This window comes from Lepidochelys kempii, chromosome 10, assembly GCF_965140285.1.
Source record: "Lepidochelys kempii isolate rLepKem1 chromosome 10, rLepKem1.hap1, whole genome shotgun sequence".
Lineage (NCBI taxonomy): Eukaryota > Metazoa > Chordata > Testudines > Cheloniidae > Lepidochelys > Lepidochelys kempii.
Window position 1 is genome coordinate 72267461 of NC_136389.1, and position 26048 is coordinate 72293508.

A 26048-nucleotide genomic window follows, 5' to 3' on the forward strand; every position below is an offset into this window, starting at 1 on the left:
CTCCCAAGACAGTTTCTATCATTTTTTTTTTAAATGGGAAAAATTTTCAAAAGCACCTCAGTGATTTAGGATCCCAAGTCCCATTTTTAAAAATGACAGACTTCTTCTATGCTTAAGTCTTTTTTGAAAATTGTACCCAACTTATTACAATACAAACAGTCTTCCAAGCAGCAAGACACATACACAAATCCAAGCTCTTCTGTTTCCTGTGTTTGGATACTACCCTTACATGCAAGGATCCATATATGCTACACTAATGCCTCTGAGTACCAACATGAGAGAGTGCAGTCTTCTACCAGAAGAGATGGCACTTGCCATGTCGAGCACATTAAACAGAAAAAAAACCCTCACCATCCAGCCTCAGGCCCTGAGGATCTGACTACCGTGTGAACTGGCATCAAACCACCCTAACAGAGACAAGCAGGAATGACGGCAGCCAACAGACACCGTACTAAGAAAAGGAGTACTTGTGGCACCTTAGAGACTAACCAATTTATTAGAGCATAAGCTTTCGTGAGCTACAGCTCACTTCTGAGGAAGTGAGCTGTAGCTCACGAAAGCTTATGCTCTAATAAATTGGTTAGTCTCTAAGGTGCCACAAGTACTCCTTTTCTTTTTGCGAATACAGACTAACACGGCTGTTACTCTGAAACCAGACACCGTACTGTACACACAACAACCGTGAGTGCTCAGGACAGGAGTCTTAGCTGAACACATTTTCAGCGATAGACGATACAGAACTTACATGGCTAGTGTTAAAAAGGGATGCACCATCTATGAACTGGATTAACTTTCCAAAATAAAAAAGCATCTGTCACTGTGACAGCTGCTCAAAGCAAGTTTATAGCCCGTTTGCATCAGACCTTGTGAGGAATGGGGAAAAAGGAGGAAGGCAAAGAAATGAAGCTATTTCTACCACCCCACCCCTTTTTTTTTTTTTGCCTAGCAACAGGGGAATCTTAGGGCGCTGGACTTTAGAAATTCAGGCAGAGGTTTGTTTGAACAGGTTGGCATGGTGCAAAACGCCCATCCCAAGCGTGGAAGAGTTACACAACCTTTAGCATGGATTAGCTGTAGCTGTTTTCCATAAATGGCTGAAAGCAGAAATTTAGCAGCGGTCTTCAGAATCACCAGGCATCCCATAAAGTGGTAACACAAAGCCCTTTGCAATTAGAGAATTACAGAAATAAAGTACATGCAATAGTGGGAGGTCAAGGCTATTTTGTTCCTTCTATGTCTCCTAGTAATAGGCAAGGTTTAAAACATATGATTAGTGCCCCATAATGAAAGAGCACTTTAATCCAGCTGGCAAGGAATGCAAGATTTTAGAGTGTGGGGTTTTTTTTGTTTGTTTGTTTTTTTGGGGAGAGGGTTGTTTTTGGCAGTTGTGGCAGATAAATAAGCAGGCAGTTTAACTGGATAACTAAGGATCAACTTTCCACAGAGAACTGTCATCTCACTTTGTTAACTGACAGGATTAAGGTTTAAGGTGCTTTTAACCAGTAACAAAAAGCCACTGAGGAAGAAAATGCTTGAATATGACAGATCTGAGAACATACACAATGTTCCCTGAGCCAGGGGCTTCATTTTTAATGACCTTGATTGAAAGGAGCTAAAAAAAAAACAAAACAAAAAAAACTTCCCATGAAGAGGTACAGAGTGAGTGATTGTGGAACTCCCCATCAAATCTGGCTTCCATCCCTGCACCCCTCCCTCTGTGGGAAACTGCCCTCTCACTCCGCTCAAACCTCACAGGTCAGTCGGACAAGGAAATGGAAACATGTTATTGTCACAGATCAGTAAGTCCCAGATAACCACCTGAACCGGCAACGTTAGAAGAGGAGGGTCAAGACAGACGGACATTGTGCATTAAAGTGTTGAGAGATGAAACACCAACTCAGCTGAAAATAACTGATTTGTTGGTCATTTTTTTAATCTTATAAACTGTGATTTTCAAAGGAATGTAGGGGACTGAAATGCCTCAATTCCTACTTCTTTTAAAGGGAACAGAGAGTGGCTTTGATATCTGTCACAGAATCTTTTATTGAACAGTAGATTTGGGATGGATGGACTAGAGGGCAGAGACCACCCTGTACAAAAAATAATTTTATTTTGCTTGCAATTATCCAGTCCCCTTTTCTCCTCCCATTGCTGAAGATATCTTGCATTTTGTTCTGAAAAAGGTTTTCCCTCACTATCCAGGTTCTCACTGTTTTTTAGTTGCAGTGAAATGATAAGATCATGTGCACAATGCTTATGCCCAAATAAATTTGTTAGTCTCTAAGGTGCCACAAGGACTCCTCGCTGTTTTTGCTGATACAGACTAACACGGCTACCACCCTGAATGCTATGCTGTTGGCACAGGAAAGATGATGTATTCCACACAGTTACTTTACTGCAACATACAACAGGAGGTGAATGTGAGGGAGCTGACTGCACATGAATATGGAAGTCTGTAGTTAAAGCTCAAGCATTACTGGTAGCTACTCCACAGAAAGGGGTCAAGGGAAACTATCAAAACATGTGGAAGATGTATAGATTTAAGCCTCTGAACCTGAAAGAACCCAATTACAATATGAACAATGACCGCTGATCCAGAAAGCCCACCGCCCCTTTCAGCCAATACCCACGTCTGTTTTACTGCTGCCACAATATTCTGTCTTCTGTTGTGTAGTGGTATCATCAGAAAGACTTCTCTTGTCTCAGCCTGAGAAAGGATTGTACAGGCACAGTCAAGACAAACATCTCAGTAAAACCCCTTCCTTTTTTGTGGGAATAAGGTTAGGATGATTTCAGCCCATCAATTCCCATCCCAATTTCTACCCCTAATCCACATGATTGCTTCTTGCTTCGAATCAGGCAATGCCACCAGCACATACTTTGCTGATGCAAATGTAACAGTACAGAGAAGTGCACTGTGTTTGCATATTATCTCCTTTTAATTTCTATTGATGGCTGAATTTATTCTTATCAGGACAATGCCATTCATACAGCAACGGGTATAATCTATTCTGGAAATAGCTATATTCAAAGTGTTTGCTTTTGCGTAATCCAACAAAGGACATTTAAATCTGGTAACCTTTTATTAGAGCTTTACTTTGAGTACATTCACATAGATGATTGACTCAGCAAGTCCAATAAAAATGTATCTTGCTGGTCATATTAACCACACCTCTTTTATGCACTTGGACAAAGGTCAGTTGCTTCTAAATGATTCTCATTATTCTAGCCTTGTAATATTCCTCTCTCTCTTTTCCCCATATCTTCATACTCTGTCTCTTCTGAATTTTCTTTCCCTCTAGTATTTAAAAACAAAAGCTTTCAAAGGGGTATCACCTTGCCACTCTGACACTAATGTTGCATTATGCACTTATGTGATCTAGGAGTCATATACTGGTGATTTTGTATGCTTGGTTATCAAAAGCTTAATGCAAATCTAGTCAAACAAATTATTTGGATAATTTCAGATGATGCACAGAATGAATACGAGTTAAAGTATCTTGTTCTAGACTTTCCCTTCCTTCCTGGCTATCTCACAGCATCAGTCTGTGCATTTCTCTTAAGAAAATATTGCAGATGAATGTTTATCATGCAGAGTTCCTGAAAAGTGATACAAATTCTTGGGACTTAAAGCATGTGCCTAAAGTTAAAACAGGTTCAAGTGTTTTGTCAAATAAGTACAGGCTTTGAGTCAGCAGTCCACAACCAGGGCCCAGTGTTCTGTAGTTTATAAAGAGGAGAATTGTCTGGCTCTCAGAATGATTTCTCCTTATCCTCTCAGTGAGGAGTTACCTTGTCTCAGTGCTGTCAGTAGCCACCAGGAATCTCCAGAAGTTTTACGAAATTATTGAAGGTACTACTGAATGTACCACCTTGAAAGAAGACAGTATGCAAAATATCCCTACTTTTCAGACTTTAACCGTAGGGTTGGATCTCTGTCATTAGTTTACTACCCATTAGAATGGAAAGAAAACCGTCTATATGTGCAAAGATTTTTCACAATATTATTTAGAAGAAATTTAAGAAGGGAATCTCTTTTTTTATTGATATTTCACTCAAGGATTAACTTGCATATTCCTTTCTTTCTGAGCCATAGCAGATCCCATCTAGGTTTTGTCTGTCTGCCCCTCCTAACATAACACAAGCAATGACTTTATCTTTCAGCACATGATGTTCTGGATCTTGACAAACTATTTGGTTAATTTTCTCTTTGCTCATATAAACTAGGAAACTACAGCCATTCCTCCAATTGTATTTTATGTGTTTCACTTTTTAGAAGAGGATATTTTAATTCAATTGATCATATCATTTCCAGATGTAAGTATAACTAGAGTTTCAATCTCAACAGCTCAGGGCAAAGTAACAGCTCTACCCGTGCTATTATGAATAATAAATAACAATCCTAACTAGGATGGCAGTGTAGCAGTGTAGCTATGTTCTTTGGAAAGATACAGTACACTTGCAATAATAAAGAACAGCATAATTAAAGGCAATTGCAATCAATTCCATGTTTGGAATATTTTGATGACGGGGTAATCCTTGATTATGCACATTCTGCACTAAGTATTGGACAACTCTTGAGGTCATGGTGGATTAATGAGTAATTCACTATGGCATAAAGAACGTTTACTTTAGAGCAGGGATCTGCAACCTTTGGCCCGCAGCCTGCCAGGGGCAGGTTCAGCCATTTGCGGCTCTCACTGGCCGCAGTTTGCCACTCTAGGCCAATGGGGTCTGGGAAGCGGCAGCCAGCACATCCCTCGGCCCGCGCCACTTCTCGCAGCCCCCACTGGCCTGGGACAGCAAACCGCAGCCAGTGGGAGCCATGATTGGCCAAACCTGCAGACGCGGCAGGTAAACAAACCAGCCCGACCCGCCAGGGGGCTTACCCTGGTGGGCCGCGTGCCAAAGGTTGCCGATCCCTGCTTTAGAGAAAAGTTTTGGATGATGGAGAATGGTTCTCCTCTTGTGATTTAACTGCCCACAGACAGACGTGAAACAAACAAGGATGCAAAATGCACGAGGTGGAGGTCACCTTAGATAACCAATAGGATCCAGGCACATTCCTTCAATGGAACATAGCCATCACCTGCCATGTAAACAGTTTCACCCCTTTAGATGTATCAATTAAAGGACATAGCGCAAGTCAAGAAGTGATATTGTTACAGTACACTACTGGTTGCTTCACCCCTACATTTCTGTAGAGTTTTCAGTTTTGTGTTTTCTTCCATTAGCCGGCCAAGCTAATCTAGCCAAATGATTTTAAATCTTCTGGCTACCTTGGTCACAGACAGAGTGGACCAGTGGATAGGACACAGGCCTGGAAAATCAGGAAACCTAAATTCTATCATCCTCAGCTCTGCTACTGACTGTGTGCCCTTTGGCAAATCGCTTCACCTTTCCGCACCCTGGTTTCCCCCTGGTTGTATAATGAAGGTAATGATACCATCCTTTGTGAGGTGTTTTTAGATCTGTGGATAAACAGATGTTTGATGGGGGATTTTTCAGCAGAGGCATAGGGATTTTTTTTTAAGTCCATCTTCGCCAATGTTTAACTCCACCTTTAGTTCCTGGGATAGTTTTTTTTTTTTTTTTTTCCAAAACTGGACATGACAAATTATATACTACCAGCTCATTGTCTGAGCCAGTCTATAGGTGGCAAACACAACACAGAAGATGTACTGGTCAGATGAAATGCAGTAAGAAAAAATGGCAAAGAGAGGGAAAAACACAATAGTTTAAAAAAAAAAAAACTTAAAATTTTACTCATTTGGTTTTTCCCACATTTTACACACCAGTGGGATGCATTCTTCTGGCATAAGCTACAGTAATGTGTAAGAAAAGCCAGCAGAAAAAGGAGGACTGATTCATCAGAAACTTTCAAAAAAAGAAAACCCTAAACAAATGTCGTGCCATTTTTAAGAGTGACCATTTTCTTTTGGTTTATTTCTTTTGGAAATAGAAGTGGTATGTCATTTATTTGATAGAAACAAGAATCAAACATACAAAGCTGCACCTAAATTGCTTGTAAACCTCTTGAATCAAGCTGAGTGCAGGGAGAATGGGAGGGAATCAATTCATTTATTGATCTACTCAATGTCACAAGGTCTGGTTGTGAGTCTGTTTCTTTGCACTTCCTTCACTACCAGAGAGCAGGCTGTCTAGTGCTTACACAACTCTTACCAATTTGCAGCTGGCAAGGCTGATGTCAGGAGAAGAGGTTGCATTCTGAGATGGAAGCCCATTTGGTGGGGGCAGAAGTAGAATTGTGATTGTAAAAATAAACCAGTTTGCATGAACATGACCAACTCATGCTCAAAACTTACACAGGACTGTACATTACCAGTTCCTCTCCTACTTTCTAATTGGTTCCGCAGGCTATAGCTTAGTGGCAAGCTATTGTGCCACCTTTTCTCAAGAATATAGTACTGACTTGAAGAGCATGAAACATGATTACACCTTTTAAGAGCGTTTGTCATGAGGAAAGGCTAGAGATTGAGTTTTTATAAATGCTCGAGAGAAAAATATTTTGCAGGTGATCAAACCGTAGCATTCAAAATTACTGAAAGGATTATTACTAAATATCTCGTCCTGGTGAAGCAGGATCAGAAATCAGAGGAGAAAATTAGGAACAAATCAGAAATGTGGACAGGAACCCTGCCTTAAATAAGAGTGGACGTTAGGAATATGTTACGAGATAAGGCCATTGATAAACAATTTAGAGTTGCACTGAAAACTTTTGTAATTAGTAAGACTTCAGGGCTGGGTTCCCCTGTTTCTCCTGCAACTGCTATTGATATAATTAACAATACTTAGTTATACTGCAGTATCTACAGTTCCCAATCAGGTTCCATGGTCCACTGTGCGAGGTGCTGAACAAAACATATGAAGACATCATCCATACCCCCCGACCCTGCCCTGCCAAGGTTTTACAATCAAAGGCCTTAATCCTGCAAAGACTTGACCTCCCCACCCCCTTAGCTTTATGCACTGTGAATAGTGCCCCATTGAAGCAGTGAGACTACTCATAGTGTGTAAAGCTACACATGTGCAGGATCAGGGGCAAAGGGGCTGATCCATAGCCTACTGAAGTCAAAGGCATTCTTTTCATTCACTTCAATGGGCATTGGATCAGGGCCTAAGAGAGCTGTAATTGCAGGCTGGGTTTTGGGGGGTTCGTATTAGTGATGTGCTAGATGTACATAACATACTAAAAACAGAATTAACTTACAAAAATAACATTTTATGTAAGTAGAAAAGGAGGACTTGTGGCACCTTAGAGACTAACCAATTTATTTGAGCATAAGCTTTCGTGAGCTACAGCTCACTTCATCGGATGCATATTGTGGAAAGTTTAGAAGATCTTATTATATACACACAAAGCATGAAAAAATACCTCCTCCCACCCCACTCTCCTGCTGGTAATAGCTTATCTAAAGTGATCACTCTCCTTACAATGTGTATGATAATCAAGTTGGGCCATTTCCAGCACAAATCCAGGTTTTCTCCCCCCCCCACACAAACTCACTCTCCTGCTGGTAATAGCTTATCTAAAGTGACCACTCTCCTTACAATATGTGTGATAATCAAGGTGGGCCATTTCAAGGTTGGACTCCTCAAGCAGAGACAGACACCTACAAGATCTCTATCAAGCATTCTTACAACTACAATACCCACCTGCGGAAGTGAAGAAACAGATTGATAGAGCCAGAAGAGTTCCCAGAAGTCACCTACTACAGGACAGGCCTAACAAAGAAAATAACAGAACGCCACTAGCCGTCACCTTCAGCCCGCAACTAAAACCCCTCCAACGCATTATTAAGGATCTATAACCTATCCTGAAGGATGACCCTACACTCTCACAAATCTTGGGAGACACGCCAGTCCTTGCCTACAGACAGCCCCCCAACCTGAAGCAAATACTCACCAGCAACCACATACCACACAACAGAACCACTAACCCAGGAACCTATCCTTGCAACAAAGCCCGTTGCCAACTGTGCCCACATATCTATTCAGGGGACACCATCACAGAGCCTAATAACATCAGCCACACTATCAGAGGTTCGTTCACCTGCACATCCACCAACGTGATATATGCCATCATGTGCCAGCAATGCCCCTCTGCCATGTACATTGGTCAAACTGGACAGTCTCTACGTAAAAGAGTAAATGGACACAAATCAGATGTCAAGAATTAACATTCATAAACCAGTCGGAGAACACTTCAATCTCTCTGGTCACGCGATTACAGACATGAAAGTCGCTATTATACAACAAAAAACTTCAAATCCAGACTCCAGCGAGAAGCTGCTGAATTGGAATTCATTTGCAAATTGGATACAATTAACTTAGGCTTGAATAGAGACTGGGAGTGGCTTAGTCATTATGCAAGGTAGCCTATTTCCCCTTGTTTTTTCCTACCCCCCCCCCCCCAAGATGTTCTTGTTAAACCCTGGATTTGTGCTGGAAATGGCCCACCTTGATTATCATACACAATGTAAGGAGAGTGGTCACTTTGGATAAACTATTACCAGCAGGAGAGTGAGTTTGTGTGTGTGTGTGTGGGGGGGGGGGGGTTGAGAAAACCTAGATTTGTGTTGGAAATGGCCCAGCTTGATTATCATACACATTGTAAGGAGAGTGATTGCTTTAGATAAGCTATTACCAGCAGGAGAGTGGGGTGGGAGGAGGTATTATATACACACAAAGCATGAAAAAATAAGATCTTCTAAACTTTCCACAATATGCATCCAATGAAGTGAGCTGTAGCTCACGAAAGCTTATGCTCAAATAAATTGGTGAGTCTCTAAGGTGCCACAAATACTCCTTTTCTTTTTGCAAATACAGACTATCATGGCTGTTACTCTGAAACCTGATTTTATGTAAGTGTTTCTTTAATCTAATGTCTGGAATACTGATTGATGTATTAAATTAAATTGTGTTGCTCAATATATTTTGTTTTGGGGCTGTCGGGTTTTTTAATTTTATCATATAGTTTGGGTGGGTTGTATTACTTTGAAAAACTAATACAGGGGTTGTTTTTTTAAAAAAGAATGAATATATGTTCAGATGACATCCATAATTTATGTATGATTAATGTGTAATCTTTTTAATGAAACTTTTAAGTTAACCTATGGTGGAGAAAGATAGAAAAAGTGATCAAAAGAAAGGTGAGTGAGGGATAAAAGAGAGTAGAGTAGAGAGGCCAGGTTGAAATAAATTAAAATTACTTCCGTTCTGGGGCTAAGTGAATTTCTCCAGTGCAACAATTTGAGATAAAATGGTTACATATTCCATAAAAAAAAAAATCTTCCACTGAAATAGTTTCAATTCTCCTATGGCAGCTGCAAAGTTCATACTTTAAATAATCCTATTAGAGGTGTTTGTTACCTGCAGCTGAGAAAGATTTTTTATTTTTATTATTATTTTTTTAAAGGTCTGGTTATATGGGAAAGCACACCTTTGGCCTTGAATAACGGGACGCTCCCAGAGAATAAAGAACCTAACTTGGCAAAAATGTAGGGCCAGTGGGAAAACCATCAACACTAATCCTTAAAATGTCCCATGGTGTGCTGTCTCTCTTTCTCATATTTAAATAGTCAAACACGCTGACATACTAGGGAAAAGAAAAGAAACTACCAAAATACAGGAAAGAAAAATAATGTAAGATTATGAAGCACTTTAGAATGTTTACCGAATTACTGCTCAGTTTGTTGAATGTGCACATGCTTCTTTAAGATCACACAGAATGTAAATGCTGTAGCATCTCATCCCTGCTGGGGAGGGTGGTCCAAGTTCAAGCACTAACGTATACTGATGCAAAAGATTAGCTGAAAAATTTTGACCAGTTATAATTGGGTGTCACTCTTCAGTGACTTTTCTGTCTCCTGTGGGCGTGGCGGTGATGAGCTCAATGAGACCCTCCTCAGTTCCAATGACAGTTGCACCTCAGGCCAATGAAAGAGGGAGAAGCACAGTGAAGAGAAGAGATGAAATAGGGAATTCGCCACAGACAACCCTACCACTTAAAAACAAGCAAGAACTTCACTTGATTGAGAGGCCAATATCCAAATTCTGCCTCTCTAGAAATGCTGAGTTACTGCATCACTTCCTTAATTGCTCTTAGTAGGAAGTATGAGTCATTTCATTCTCCTGTCTATCTTTAGACACAATCAGGAAGGGTTAGCTTATAGAATCATCTCTGAATTAGAGACATGTCCTCTTAAATGGCTACAGTTAAGATCTGGTTGATGCTTTTATCAGTCCTGCTTTTCAGGGGCTTAAGCAAACAAAACAAATCAAAAAACCAACACCACTGGTAGCATCCAACAACTACTAGTCCAAATTCACATAAAAAAATAGTTTTTCTTTTGTACTGCATCAATGTTAAAGGCACAGCTTCTTAGACGAGAGGATCAACGACAGGCAAGCAAGCAATAAACTGCATTTAAACAGTTAAGTGCGGGGAGGACTCATAATAAGGGAATGCTTGTCTGATTCAATATAAGTGTAGCCATCTATTTGTGGCTGTTTAACACATTTAATCCCATTACATAAAACTCATTTATTCATCTAAATTATCTCAGGTTAACAAACATCATTCCCACCCACTTCCCAGCAGACACCTCTCAGAAAGGTCCCATTACACTGATGGTCATAAGGAGCTCCTCCTTTTTTTTACTGGAGGTTGTTAACAGACACTCCACAGGTGTCATTCAGCCCTGAATATTTATGGCTTTCAGACACAATCGTTTTTTTAAGCAGAACAATTTAACTGCTATGAGTCTGATTTTCACAAGTGCTGAACTCTCACGAATGCAACTGAAGTCAAAGAGAGAGACTGCTCGTCAGTACGTCTGCAAACTAGGCCCTAAGTCACCAATGATTCAAACATAATTTTCGACTGTCTGGCTAAGACCACTATTAGTCTGTTAAACGTACTTCATTATTTACACAGCAGCATTTAGGTGAATGCGTTAGCATTATCTTTAAACTGAGAGGGGGATAAAAAAAAATCTCAGAAAACACAATACAAATGTAGGAGCTATGCAAGAAGAGGAAAGAAATGGCAGCATTGCTTGTTTATCTATCTGTAAACGAACAACGACACAATGGTTGAATTTTAATGCAGAAACCACCAAATATGTACAAAACTATGAACATTCACTAGCCTGGGTTCAATTACCTGCCCAGGCATACATGTTTATAAGAAAACCAAACAGACGTGAGCTATTCGCTGAAAGACACGAGAGCAGCCACCGCAAAACACTACTGAAAACCATGCTGTGTGAGAACAAAGTTGCCATGCTAGCCTGCACAGAACAATTCTTGTTCCATCACATGCAAAGGGTACATTGCCTCCCCTCACCCCCACCTTTTTTTATTTTTTTGAGAAGGGAATTCATGCAGTAATAGAGTACAGATCTCACAATCATATTCTCTGTGTGCAGGCATATGCCATAAATCACTACAAAAATATAATGCATTGTGAATCTATATGCATCCTCCCAATTCCCATGCGACACCCAGGCACAGGGCTTCAAGCAGGTGTACTTGTCGTAAACTTGTAGGTCTTCGTAGTTCTGTTTCAATAGTTTGGCAAGGACTCTATAGCTCTGTCTATGCTGCACGTGCTCTGCAGATGAAGGTGTGCAGAAACACCTATACCTTCCATCGTCCACACTCAAAGCCATTAAACCCACACCTAGTAAGCAACTACATTCGTAGTTGGTTATCTTGTCTAGGGTGTGGATGGGTGTGTGGGTTGAGCGATGACCTGTCCACCTACAAGCCTGCTTTGCAGTGTAGAGGTAACAAAGGTGTGAATACCTGGGCTCAAGCCTTACCAGTCCTCTACTGTCATTCCCATAATTCCCCATGCCCGTATCTTCTGGGCCTTCTACAGTCTAACTTCCCACTTTCTCTCTATGCACTGGAAACTGCCTCAGCATTTAACCCTTCATTTTCCACATGCCATGCTCCACTTTCTTGTCATTCTCTGAACAGCTGAGCACAGCATGGAATATGCCTTTTACCATGAATGCTGCTAGCCAGTCAGAGGATCATACCAACATACCAGTTACATTGAGTACTCCCAGGAGTATGTTTTAACATGACTTTGGACCAGACTTGATATTTATTTATAAGCCTTATCACTGTAATACTGATACACACACTCCCCATATAAAAACAGAACTCTCTGTGCACGGTATTAAAACACTGGATCACCGAAGACAATTTGTGCTCTTTTATTACAAAGGATGTAGAGAAAAGCACCAGTCTGTGTGCCAAGATAAGACAACGAGGCCCTGCTCCAAACTCTGTGGATATGCAGGGGGTACTGGGAAGAGTTACACCAGGGCATCTTCAGCATGGCTAAAGCTCAAAGCATAGGTCATTGATCTGTCTGCTGGTCAACAGGAGAATCCCCTCATACATCAGAGGAACTCCCCACAACACAAACATTGCAACACATGCTGTGATCCTCTCTCTCTTTCTCTCATACGTACACACACTACTCAGTTGCTACTAGTTCTCACCATTAAGTGTCTGGTCTGTTCCCAACACATTCCATTCTGCTGGCAGTTTCAGATGCCGAAATGCCAAAGCCACTTTCTCATCCAGAAAATCCACATCCCCAGAGGGAGGCCTTGACCGGTCCAGGAATCTTGTGAAGTTCAGTGCTTGCTGGTTGCCAGCACAGGTTGCTAGGAACTGAGCTGCATCATAGGCCTCGTCCTGAATGAACTGAAAACTTTCCTCTGCCACCACTAGAACAGGAAGCCCTTCCTTGGCAGTGCAAAGTGCCACCTTCACTGTCTCACAGCAGTCATGGCCTGTAAAATAAAACCAAGGAAATTAATATAATTGTAACGGAGAAGAGAAATGACTACGCTAAAGTAATGTGGGTTTGGACATTGGTCACCCCCTGTCATAAATATAAAGGGAAGGGTAAACACCTTTAAAATCCCTCCTGGCCAGAGGAAAAAACCTTCCACCTGTAAAGGGTTAAGAAGCTAGGATAACCTCGCTGGCACCTGACCAAAATGACCAATGAGGAGACAAAGCTGGAGGGGGGGAGAAACAAAGGTTCTCTCTGTCTGTGTGATGCTTTTGCAGGGAACAGGAAAGGAATGGAGTCTTAGAACTTAGTAAGTAATCTAGCTAGATATGCGTTAGATTCTGTTTTGTTTAATAGCTGATAAAATAAGCTGTGCTTAATGGAATGTATATTCCTGTTTTTGTGTCTTTTTGTAACTTAAGGTTTTGCCTAGAGGGATTCTCTATGTTTTGAATCTGACTACCCTGTAAGCTATTTACCATCCTGATTTTACAGAGGTGATTCTTTTACTTTTTTCTTCAATTAAAATTCTTCTTTTAAGAACCTGATTGTTTTTTCATTATTCTTAAGATGCAAGGGTTTGGGTCTGTGTTCACCTGTGCAAGTTGGTGAGGATTTTTAACAAGCCTTCCCCAGGAAAGGGGGTGTAGGGTTTGGGAGGACTTTGGGGGGAAAGACGTTTCCAAGCGAGCTCTTTCCCTGTTATATATTTGTTAGACAGTTGGTGGTGGCAGCAATAAAGTCCAAGGGCAAAAGGTAAAATAGTTTGTACCTTGGGGAAGTTTTAACCTAAGCTGGTAAAAATAAGCTTGGGGGTTTTTCCATGCAGGTCCCCACATCTGTACCCTAGACTTCAGAGTGGGGAAGGAACCTTGACACCCCCATCAGTACAAACAAACCCGCATGTGGTATCCCTAGACACATTACTTTTTGCATATAAAGGAAAACACTGTACGGCAAAAAGTTCTCAGTGGTGCTTCCTGCATGAGAACCCACTCACTCTCTTATATAATGGTCACATCACAGCCTTCTTGTTAGTGGGCTAGCTTCAGGCACTGAGACACAAATTCAGGACTGCTAATAGACTCAGGGGAAGGTTTTCAAAGCCACAAAGGGGAGTAAGGTTCTTCACTCCCCTTGAAAGTCAAGAGGAGTTTGGCACTTAAATCTCATTTGGCTTCCCCCTCAGTACATAGAGCCATATTTTAAAGAATTCTGTGAGATCATGGCAGCCCATCAGAAATAAAGCACAGGTGTCAGCATTTGGAGCACCTAGCCAGTAAAGACAATGAACTAATTGCACTTAAGCAACCAAAAAGCAACAATTAATACTGGAACATAACATGCTTTAGACATGTTCTATGTGTGTGGTTACATCTCTTTTGTTCAACGCTGCACCTGCCATTTGGATTTGGTTTCACATGACAGAACTAAGCTTGCTGTATTCCAGAGAACAGGGAAATCGCTGCTTTTCATATTTACCAAAGAAGAGAGAGAGTGAGAGAAGCTTATTTTCACAGCTCTGCTGACTTTTCATTTACTTATTTTAATGAAAGGCTAGTGCAACAGGGCAGCAGTTTCATAGACCCAGAAAATGCAAGATAAACTCCCCTGCAATTTAAAAGGTGGGAAAAAAATCTCATCCTTTTAGCATGACGGATACTTAAAATTGTCTGACAAGCCCCTTTAATAATAAGTTTTATGTTTCAAGTTCAATGTTCTCTGCAGTCTCTCTCTGTCTCTCGCTCCAATGGTAGACCGACGTCATTGCTGTTTTTGCCAGAACAAGCACAGACCCTTCACTAATTACTGGAAAAGCTGCTCTCTCTACCCATGACCTCAGCATCTTACTGCGTTGATCAAACCCTATTTATTTATTTTATTAAATAAAAAAGATGAAGGATTTTTCACAACTGGGCTTGAAAATTCCATTTACCCACACACATGGATGATGAGTGGGAAGCCTTCCCTTGTGTTTAGGGGGGGGTCTCAGCTTTCATTTACACTATCACTTTCATTTACAAAGAAAAAGAAGTTTCTAGCCCCTATGGTAAGGAAGAAAACCTTCCAGATATAACCAAATGGAGGTTTGTCTTCCCAGTCTGAACACAGACTGCTCCAATGCCTCTGCTGTTGCTCCTAGACTTGTCAAGCAACAGCCAATGGTCAGTTTCAGTAGAAAGGTCAGTTTCACAGCTGCTATTCAGGACTCTGCAGGCAGCAAAATTGTCAAGTATCAGGCTAATGTCATACTGCTTCCAGAGAAAAATATGTGCAATAGGGGTAGGCAACAGAGACTTCCACAGGAGAGGAGGACACACAAAAACAGAGGCTAGGACGGAAGGAGTAGCTGAGACCTCTCCCTGCAACCTGGAGGCTCTGGAATTAGGAGATGAGACACAAAACTCCTTCTCCCTTCCAGCAGCTAGAATGGAGTGGAGATTCAAATTTATCAAACACCTACTAGCTAAAGGCTGATGTGAAAGACGAAACAGAGGGTGCGGCAGAACCAATGCTAAAATTGCTTAAATGCAGGAGAAGACCAAACCAATTTCAACACCATTCCAGAAGCCTGTGGCTGAGCTCTGCTCAGAGCAAGGTCTGGAACATGGTTTCTGAAATGGTGCAAATCCTGGATTTGCAGTTTAACCATCCTTGCCACCAGTCGATGACACCTATTGCCATCAATAAGTACATTACTAATACAGACAAGTCCTAATCAAGATCCAGGGACAGAAATCTCAGCAACTGAGGGCTACGGGGGGTGGGTGAGTTTCTCACTAGGTTACTGCTCCTGGACTTTGCCAGTGGGGTCTCCCACCCTTCCTTTCATTTATTCCTCAAACTGCAGGATTAGTCCTCTGGATAGCAGGTGTCTGGTAAACTTTTCAATCCCTGTTACACAAAAATATTGATACAATGTACATAATACAGTAATGACATGGCATCATCCCATGCAAACCAGCTCAGGTGCTGCACACTTTCTGTTTTCACCAACACAGACACTGTTAGCAACCTGTGGTGGCTGTTTACTAGGCTGCAAAGTTAAAAATAATTCATAATGAAAGACTCTCCATCACATACAGGACAAGTATGGCTTTTGCTGCTGCTATTTTTTAAACTCTAATTTTCTCTTTATTTCCAGAAGCGTCTCATCTGCAAAATGTGCCTATAATACCCCTGTGACGCTGACAGGCCAGCTCAGGTCAGAGCAATAGGTCAATTCACTTGTGTGTGAATAGCAAAGAAATGTTAGGTGTACTAATTCACTCATGTTTTAATTTAGTTAAAAGGAAATATGAATGATATTGTTTTCACTTATCTATTACTTGCTGATTATTATCGCATTACATTATGTATACCTTGTAATTGGATAACCCTAGACCAAAGTGTGTGTTAGTGCTAAGATGAAAAGATGTCAGTGTAAACTGCATGAAAACTAATGAAATGTTACTTGTATTGTTTTCACTTATCTATCCCTTTTAGAATTGAATTTTGTATATCATTGTAACTAAATTACTTGTGAATGCAATGGAAGTAAAATGTTAACCTCAAAGCAAGGGCTGTTGTGTTCAAAAATGGAAATTCACAAACTAAGTCTTATAGTTGCTACTCATCAAAACCCACATTGGCGAAGACACTGGTCAGAGTGTCTTCTGTGAACAAGATCTATAAATACTTGTCTACGGGAATGATCCTGCATCTCTGAACTTTTTGGACACTCACAGGAAAGGATTCCAGATGCAAGATAGATCCCGCAAGCTACTTTGTGTAACCAAGAGAAATTTATGAACATTAGCAGATTACTCCATCTCTGATATCCTTTTGGACTTACAAACTTTGACTCACCTGTTAATATTTTTTACCTGCTTTAACCCCTCAATAACACTCAATTATTTTTCTTACCCAATAAACCTTTAATTAGTTTACTAGAGAAACCGGCTGCTTGCTTTTGAGATCAAGAGTATCCACTGACGTGGGGTAAGCGACTGACCCTTTGGGCTTGGGAGTAACCTGAAGTGGTGTGACTTTTATTTTAATAACCTTTTATCACTAAATCCAATCTGTCTGCATGGCAAGACAGGCTGGAGAGTCTAACGGGATCATCTGTGACTCCATGTAATTCTGGTATAGTAATCCAGGAGTGCATATTTGTTATTGGCTTGGTGAAATCTAATTATAAAATATACCACCAGTTTGGGGTGTCTGCTCTATTTTCTGACAGTCTGATCTGAGATTGGCACTCATAGTTGTCAGCCTCTCCAGACAGTGTGACAACCCCTACTCTGACAGCCTGCTGTCATTCAGAATTCAGACTGAACTTCTCCAAGCACTGCCAAGTAATAATTAAGGGAGTGAGGTAGTGCACAGACAAATAGTTCAGGTCAGTCACTTCTTACACCTCCTAAATGAAACTAAGCAATTCCTCTACCTAGATGACACTAGTACAGGCTTTTCAGTTAGGAGAGTAGCAAGAGAAATCCCAGGTGTGATATTTGGACTACCGTTGTCAAATAAACTGGCACTGCACTCATGTTCTCATAGCAGACATCCATTAGCCATGCTGAACAGAGTTCCCATGAACAGAACAGAGAGAGAGAAACCCTGAACATCAGAGTTTCTGCACCCAATTTAAAGCAAAACCAGATGGGTGTTCAGTGCAGTGTACTGCAAACACTTTATGCACTGATCTGCATACAGTAAAGGTCTCTCAGAACTCACATAAAATAACCAGTACAGCTTTCAGAGAAGCAAAGGAAGTGACAATTCATTTATATCTAATGGGATCAGGCGTGTTCTGCTTACCCAAGAGGCATGTTCTCCTAAAGGGTAACCGTATTCTATCCCCTCAAATGCTTTGATGTTCTCCTTCCCTCAATCTGACAAAACATCAGATTCAAGGGGTGAGTGTCTGGGACAGGTTCTGACTTTGGCAATCAGTTCAAAAGAAAGAGGAGCAATTAAGCAATGAGCATGACAAATGCTAAGATTACTCAAGAGGACCCTGCCCCCTGCTTTGAAATGTCTTCAGGAATGGTGCGTGTGAGTATGCTTCAAAACATGAATGCACACAAACAGCCTTCTGAAGAGACCGTCTCCAGTGGGGTAACATTTCTCTCAGCTTCAAAGACCCCCTTACAATAATATCTGGACTGCAGCAACTCCTTCCCCAGAGCATGTCAAATAGCATTAGAAATGTTAGCTGAGTTTCCCAACGTTTCTATGAAATAAGTGATAGTTAACACGATTATGCTCATTTTACAGGTTGCAGAGCAAGGTTAAGTGATTTGCCCAAGATCAAACAGTCAGTGACACTGATGGCATACTCAATTAGTCCTGGTCATCTGTTCCCCCCTCTAACGACTATGCTGGAGGGATTTCCTTTATGTATGGTAAGTATCAACTCATTTACTCTGAAAAACACAAACATGCTTGTTGTATGGAACAGTTCCCCTATGCATACTACAGGGAATACTTACAACAATGCAGCCAGTCATTTGGTTATCTAAGGCACCACCTCAAAGCAGTCTCTCCCAATCTTTTCAGGTTCATCATCAACATCCTCGACTACCGAGGACCACTGTGCTAGCCAAAATGACCACAGCTGATGGCATCGCACCAGGCATTGTATATTGAACTTCCCAGATCTGAGTTAATACTGCAAATTGGGGTCAGGGCATGCAAATTGGGGTCAGGGCATGGACCCCTTTGCTCATCAATGGAGAGTTTGAGAGCACAGTGCGCCGGGGTGTTTTTATCCATCCTGGTGACATGGCCAAAAAGCACGCAGTATGGCTTTTGAATATAATGAGCAACTGAAGGAAGGCCAGATCTCTGTCATAATTTTGAAAAGATCTGGCTTTCCTTTCAGCTTGACAACTGTCACAGTTCAGGAAAACTGCACCTGTATTCCCCCTCCATGGCGCATCACAGGCACCTACTTTTAGACTTCCAGCCATTACCTTTCTTGGGTGGAAAGCTGCATCTCTCCCCCTCCTGACTGGTGTTTTCCCCAGACTACATTGTGATATTCCCAGCAAACTAGACTCCCTAAACAAGCTAGCATCTGCACTTCAGTTCTCTCTGATGGCTTATGAACAGCATAACTGAAAGCAGTTATAAGTTAAGCACAGACCTTTATAAGCAACACATTTATTCTTAAGCTGAAAGCAATACAGAGAAAACATATAAAAACAATAAACGTTCCTACATGCATGCTAGAAGCTTACCAGAGGTCATCCATCAGTCTTACAGGGCTTCAGTAGGTCAAAGTCCTTCCAACCCTTCCCAGGAAGGATTGGGGTCCCCCTTGGCCACAAAGTTCTGACAATTTGCTGGATGAGAAAGGTAGCCCTGAGACAGTTTAAACTGAGACTACTTATCCAGAAGTCCTTTTTTTGTCTGTTGGTCTCTGGAGAATCCAGTTTGAACTACTATATGCCTCTCTAGGTCGTGGCACTTCTATGGAGGTATCACAACTTGAGTCAATTCACCTAATCTTAGTTCCTGGAAGAGCTGTGGTCATCCTTCCCCATGGAATTACATACAATTCCTGGCCCTGACAATCATAGAATACCAGGGTTGGAAGGGACCTCAGGAGGTCATCTAGTCCAACCCCCTGCTCAAAGCAGGACCAATCCCCAACTAAATCATCCCAGCCAGGGCTTTGTCAAGCCTGACCTTGAAAACTTCTAAGGAAGGAGATTCCACCACCTCCCTAGGTAACGCATTCTAGCGTTTCACCACCCTCCTAGTGAAAAAGTTTTTCCTAATATCCAACCTAAACCTTCCCCCCTGCAACTTGAGACCATTACTCCTCGTTCTGTCATCTGCTACCACTGAGAACAGTCTAGATCCATCCTCTTTGGAACCCTCTTTCAAGTAGTTGAAAGCAGCTATCAAATCCCCCCTCATTCTTCTCTTCCACAGACTAAACAATCCCAGTTCCCTCAGCCTCTCCTCATAACTCATGTGCTCCAGCCCCCTCATCATTTTTGTTGCCCTCCACTGGATGTTTTCCAATTTGTCCACATCCTTCTTGTAGTGTGGGGCCCAAAACTGGACACAGTACTCCAGACGACGCCTCACTAATGTCGAATAGAGGGGAATGATCACGTCCCTCAATCTGCTGGCAATGCCCCTATTTATACAGCCCAAAATGCCATTGGCCTTCTTGGCAACAACGGCACACTGTTGACTCATATCCAGCTTCTCGTCCACTGTAACCCCTAGGTCCTTTTCTGCAGAACTGCTGCCCAGCTATTTGGTCCCTAGTCTGTAGCGGTGCATGGGATTCTTCTGTCCTAAGTGCAGGACTCTGCACTTGTCCTTGTTGAACCCCATTAGATTTCTTTTGGCCCAATCCTCTAATTTGTCTAGGTCCCTCTGTATCCTATCCCTATCCTCCAGCGTATCTACCTCTCCTCCCAGTTTAGGGTCATCTGCAAACTTGCTGAGGGTGCAATCCACACCATCTTCCAGATCATTAATGAAGATATTGAACAAAACCAGCCCGAGGACCAACCCTTGGGGCACTCCACTTGGCAGCGGCTGCCAACTAGACATGGAGCCATTGATCACTACCCATTGAGCCCGACAATCTAGCCAAGAATACTGTGGGAGACCATGTCAAAAGCTTTGCTAAAGTCAAGGAACAACACGTCCACTGCTTTCCCCTCATCCACAGAGCCAGTTATCTCATCATAGAAGGCAATTAGATTAGTCAAACATGACTTGCCCTTGGTGAATCCATGCTGACTGTTCCTGATCACTTTCCTCTCCTCTAAGTGCTTCAGAATTGATTCCTTGGGGACCTGCTCCATGATTTTTCCAGGGACTGAGGTGAGGCTGACTGGCCTGTAGTTCCCAGGATCCTCCTTCTTCCCTTTTTTAAAGATGGGCACTACATTAGTCTTTTTCCAGACATCCGGGACCTCTCCCGATTGCCATGAGTTTTCAAAGATAATCCATACATTTAACACTATAAGATCTCCCAGAGTTATCGCAGGAAATATCAGCCACAGCAACTCCTTATTAGAAATAAAAAAACTTCATGACTCCCATTCACTTTTTACTCTTACTTCTTTAGTAAAGTATCAGTAACAACAATAATAAGCCTATCTAATCTGAGTATGTTTCAAGAGGTCAAGAATACTTGTCCTTGACGGGAAATGGTGGGCAGGGCGTGGAAGAGAGTGGCTTTAATTATAGTAAAATGTTCAGTGTCTTGTGACCCCTGGATTGCCTTTCATGACACCCTGGGGAGTCACGACGTACGGGCTGAGAAACAGCGATCTAAGGCAAATGATAAATTGCTAAGCATGACCACTGTATAACACCAAATAATATTATAATAGGAATTTTAGCTGCTCTGCCAGTGACACCAGCCTTCATACCACATTTGCCCACTACTTTCACAAACATTTGTGTGTTTTATTCCCTGCTATTTCTCTGCATGGAATGCCTTTCCCACTTAGAACCATCAAGACACATTTATGACACAATATCCACATGACATTAGCCAATGAACACACTTATTAACTCTGTGAAAACTCATATACACCCAGCATCACTCCATCAGACCATCCAATAACTCTTGCTGAGTTACCGTATTGTCCCTCTGTCCCCTGTCTCAATTAGGTTTGATTTAGTCTGTACACTCCTCAGGGCAGCAAGAAGGTCTACCTTCTCTTTTGAGAGGTACCAAGCATATCACTGGGCACACTATAAATACATAAACAGATTGAAAAGCAGTTTTATTTATCAGTGCACATGGGGTACGATTGAATTTGAGCTATGGCAAGCTTCTACACATTGCCCTCTCTTTGTAAGCAAATTACAAAATCTACAATATTAAGAGCACGTAAGGTGAAACTAGAAACAACTGAAGGATCTCTTACCTATCCACTAACTACCCTAACAACTTGAGCTCTGCCCACCCTCAGTTCCGTGTGGATTGGTACATTTTCTTTCCAAGATTCCATACAAAATCTGTGTTAAGAGAGGTTCAGCGCTGATGAGAAACCAATGTTTGCCTAGGCGCAGGCAAACGTTAAAAAAACATTTTTAGAAAGTGAAATGCCATCCATTTTTCAGTAGCATAACTAAACTGGCTTCTCTGATTAACCTCTAGCTTTTTTTAAAAAAACGGCTTCTCTAGGCAGGGACTCAACATGAAAAAATGTATGCAGAAAGCAAATTTGTTTGGTTTTTTTTAGAAACAGAAATTAGAAGTGAAGGCAAAAAAGTGAGCTTACAATAGAAACGGTACTACAACTTGAACTGTGGAGTCTCTATTGCGACTCCATTAGGCAGGTAAATTGTCAGAATGGTAAAACTTTATCCTCCCACACTTGTAAAAAGACACATCTGAGCTATAAAGAATCACAGCAGATTAGGGTTAGAAGAGACCTCAGGAGGTCATCTAGTCCAAGCCCCTGCTCAAAGCAGGACCAAACCCAACTAAATCATCCCAGCCAGGGCCTTTGTCAAGCCGGGCCCTAAAAACCTCTAAGGAAGGAGATTCCACCACCTCCCTAGGTAACCCATTCCAGTGCTTCACCGCCCTCCTAGTGAAATAGTGTTTCCTAATATCCAACCTAGACCTCCCCCGCTGCAACTTGAGACCATTGCTCCTTGTTCTGTACTAGCTGTAGTGCTGCATTACACTCTCATAGCTAGATGCTAAATTTGCTTCAGGCAACAGCACGATATATAAACATGTAAAATTAAAATTAACACAGGCTTCTCGTCCGCCTGCACTTATGCACTCAGAACTGAAGAAAACTGACAAAACTGCCTTTTATTTTTTCTGTGGAGACACCCTGGGAGATAGTACGCAGAAAAAATAGGGAAACCTGGAAGTTACAAAGCTCATCCGATGAAGTGAGCTGTAGCTCACGAAAGCTTATGCTCAAATAAATTGGTTAGTCTCTAAGGTGCCACAAATACTCCTTTTCTTTTTAAAGAGTTAACTGCTAATGGTTAACTTACCATATACAACCAAGCTGGGTCTAACTTATACCAGTACCATAAATTTGCTTGACTAAAACTGAGGGTGTGTTTAAAAGGGTGGTATCATTTCCTGCAGGCTCCTTATCATTAAACAAAGCACACATGGAGACAAAACAGTGTTGTAGCTAAACAAAACCAATGAATGCCTTAAAACATGACTTCACTTCCTACCCAGCTGAAAGTGGAAATCCTGTCCAAGCCTCCTATTTTGAGGATTCATATTTAATACACCAAACAATAGGTTCTTGGCCTCGGCAGCTATTTAAAGTTACATTGGAACAGCCGGCTAGGTTTGCATTAGTGAGTGACTCGGGATTCCTGTGCTAATTGTGCCCTCTATTATGACCCTGTCATGGTGACTTGAACTTTTTCTACAAAAGGATTTAAACAGGAAAAGATACCTACTATAAAAATTGTTTATTTTGTATGCAACGTATTGGCGTTGTGTCAGTGACATTGCCCCTGGGTGGCTGGCACACACAAAGATTAAGGGATCCAACTACTGCTACCAGATAAAGGAGTTCTTTTGTTCAAGGAGTTTAGCACTCTGCTTTTGAAATTTAAGGACCCCGGGTGTGATTTAGTGTGTGCGCATGAGATACCCACTGTTTGTAACACACAGATTTACTACAGGCTGAAATAAATAGATATTGCAACAACAATGGAGAGAGGCCACATTCAAAGTTTTAAACCTTCAACGCTGAAATCTATTTCCTAGCCAAAGGCTTTCCACCTCTTCAATACACACTCAGTGGCTTGTTAATGTAGGGTTGTCATAAAATCTATGGCATTATATAGCTTCCAAACACGCCATCATATATACTTCCTATACAGTCTTCACCATTTTTTTCCTATGACATATGTCGTTTAGCTGGCTTCGTCTCCTTTTAATAACTCTGCATAATGCACCGAAGTATACCAGAGAGGCTGCAGTATATAACTGGTTTTGGTTATATCATTTCTCTATTTTAGCTTTGTAGAGGTTTCATTATTAAGAATATTTTAAAACAAGTCCACATGACTATTATTGCCAAGTGATCATTTGTTACACAACTTGTTTACTCTTTTGGTCTTCTAGAAGAAAGGTTATTTAATAAAGTAGAGAGGGCAGCCTTTTCTATTACCAGTAGTTTCCTAGGTGGGAACATATTCAGTGGTGGAGGAGAATAAGCATGAACATACATTTTAAAAAATGCAAAATCAAGTATATATTTTAAATGAAGATATTCATCATTCAATAGCAATTTATTTCACTTTAAACAGCAGCAGTCAAGTAGAAAAAAATCCTAAAATTAAATGAATTACAAAAAATTTAGGCAGAACCTCCCCATTTGAACATAATTAAGGACAAATATAGTGAACAACATTAAAAAGTCAACATTTTCTGAAAGTTATGGAACCATGCAGTAGTAACAGAAATATAATATTTCTCCATATTCAGAAGAGGAAATAATTGGGGTACCCCAAATGCATGGTAATTGTTGGCAAATGGCAACTACCACAGAGACACACACATGATGCTTAAGAGCCTAATTCCGCTCCCACTGAAACCAGTGCAAAACTTCCATTGACTTCAGCGTTACAGGAGCAGGCCCTAATGAATTAGATACTTCACACAGACAACTTCTGAAAATGATAAACGATAAAACACTATAGGGAACATGGAATCAATGGTATGGCATATAATCACCTTCTTTATTGTTTTAATGACATGGTTCACAAACATGACATTTCTTACCCGACCAGTATGTTAAGAGTGAAGTTTTGTTTGCCTGCAGCCAACTATTGTTACTGCAACAGAACAATTAAGGGCTTCTTCCTACTCTCATTTAAGTCCTAACTTCCTAAACTACAGCTAAAAGGAAAGAGAGAGAAATGAAGCCTTAGACAGATTAATAGGAATGTTAAATCATGTAACCCACTTAAAATAAGCTTGCACATAGCAGTCCAAGGCCCAGTGGGTAAAAATTCCCACCTCACAAACTTACACAATGGGCACTAACTGGGACTTAGGAGACTCGAGTTCAATTTCCTGTTCCACCACAAACTTCCTGTGTGACTTTGTGCAAAACACTTAGCCTCTCTGTGATGCAGTTCGCCATCTGTAAAACAAGGATACTAGCACTTTCCTATTTCACAGGAGTAGGGTGACCAGATAACAAGAACAAAGTATCGGGACACATGGGGGGGCAGCCACAGGCTCACCCCTTCACCAGGGCCGGCTCTAAATTTTTTGCCTCCTCAAGAAAAGCAAAAAAATCCAGAGTGCCACAAAATATCGGGACAAATAGGGTCCCGATCGTACATCAGTCAGCACACAGGACAAACAACTAAATATCGGGACGTCTGGTCACCCTACACAGGAGTGTTGTGAGGACAAATGCATTAAAACCTGTGAGGCTGTCAGATGCTATGGAAAGGAAGACTACATAAGAACCGAAGATAAATAAATATCACCACAAAGTACCAAACAAGATGTAAAGCTCAAATTACTCTGCAGCATCAGCATTTACTTCTGGCAAAAAGAAAAACATTTCAAATTATGGGTTATAAACATGAGCTCAACAGGGAAAACAAAAAGGCAGCAGTTTGGTGAAATGCTTCATTTTAGAAAGCAAAAGGAAAGCAGTAACACAAACAAAATAAATGTTCAGTTTAACAAAATAGTTTAACTGCATTATACCACTTGATGCATACTCAGGTTGGTAAAAAAGCTGCCCAAAGCATGTAAGGCATCATGAACGGAACAGTTTTCATGACCCTTTAGTTCATATTTGATATTGTATTACCATACATCAGCTTGATTGGGGATTTGATTTTAGCAGCAGAATATTATTTTCCCTTGGGTTGATAATAACAACATAGTGGGACAGAGTAACCAATCTCACTTTTTTCAAGCCCAAAAAACAACAGTATATTAAAAAAACGTAGCAATATATATTTCATTCTTTAATTTTAAAATGATTCTTTGTCCTAAATTAGCTACAGCGTCTTAACTCCAGTGAAGCTTCCACTTTAGTTCCGAGGAGCATTAGATCCACCCACAATTCTGTTCCACTAATAGGGGATCTTCAGCAGTAATCATCTCATCTTCCAATAAGGGACTAAGGCCTAGTCTACACTTCCACTTACAGTGCTGAAACTTTCTTCGCTCAGGGATGTGGGGAAAAAAAATCTGAGCGATGCAAGT

General features: G+C 41.1%; 1 protein-coding gene across 6 annotated transcripts in view; it reads right to left on the reverse strand.

Moving 5' to 3' along the window:
• The window catches only part of AKAP13 (A-kinase anchoring protein 13), a 330780-nt gene that overhangs the window by 180818 nt on the left and 123914 nt on the right, over positions 1–26048 (reverse strand). For all 6 annotated transcript variants that reach the window (XM_073304194.2, XM_073304196.2, XM_073304195.2 and 3 more), the window contains one exon: positions 12543–12839. In XM_073304194.2, the coding sequence (XP_073160295.1) occupies positions 12543–12839 (297 nt within the window). The remainder of the gene's footprint in view (positions 1–12542; positions 12840–26048) is intronic.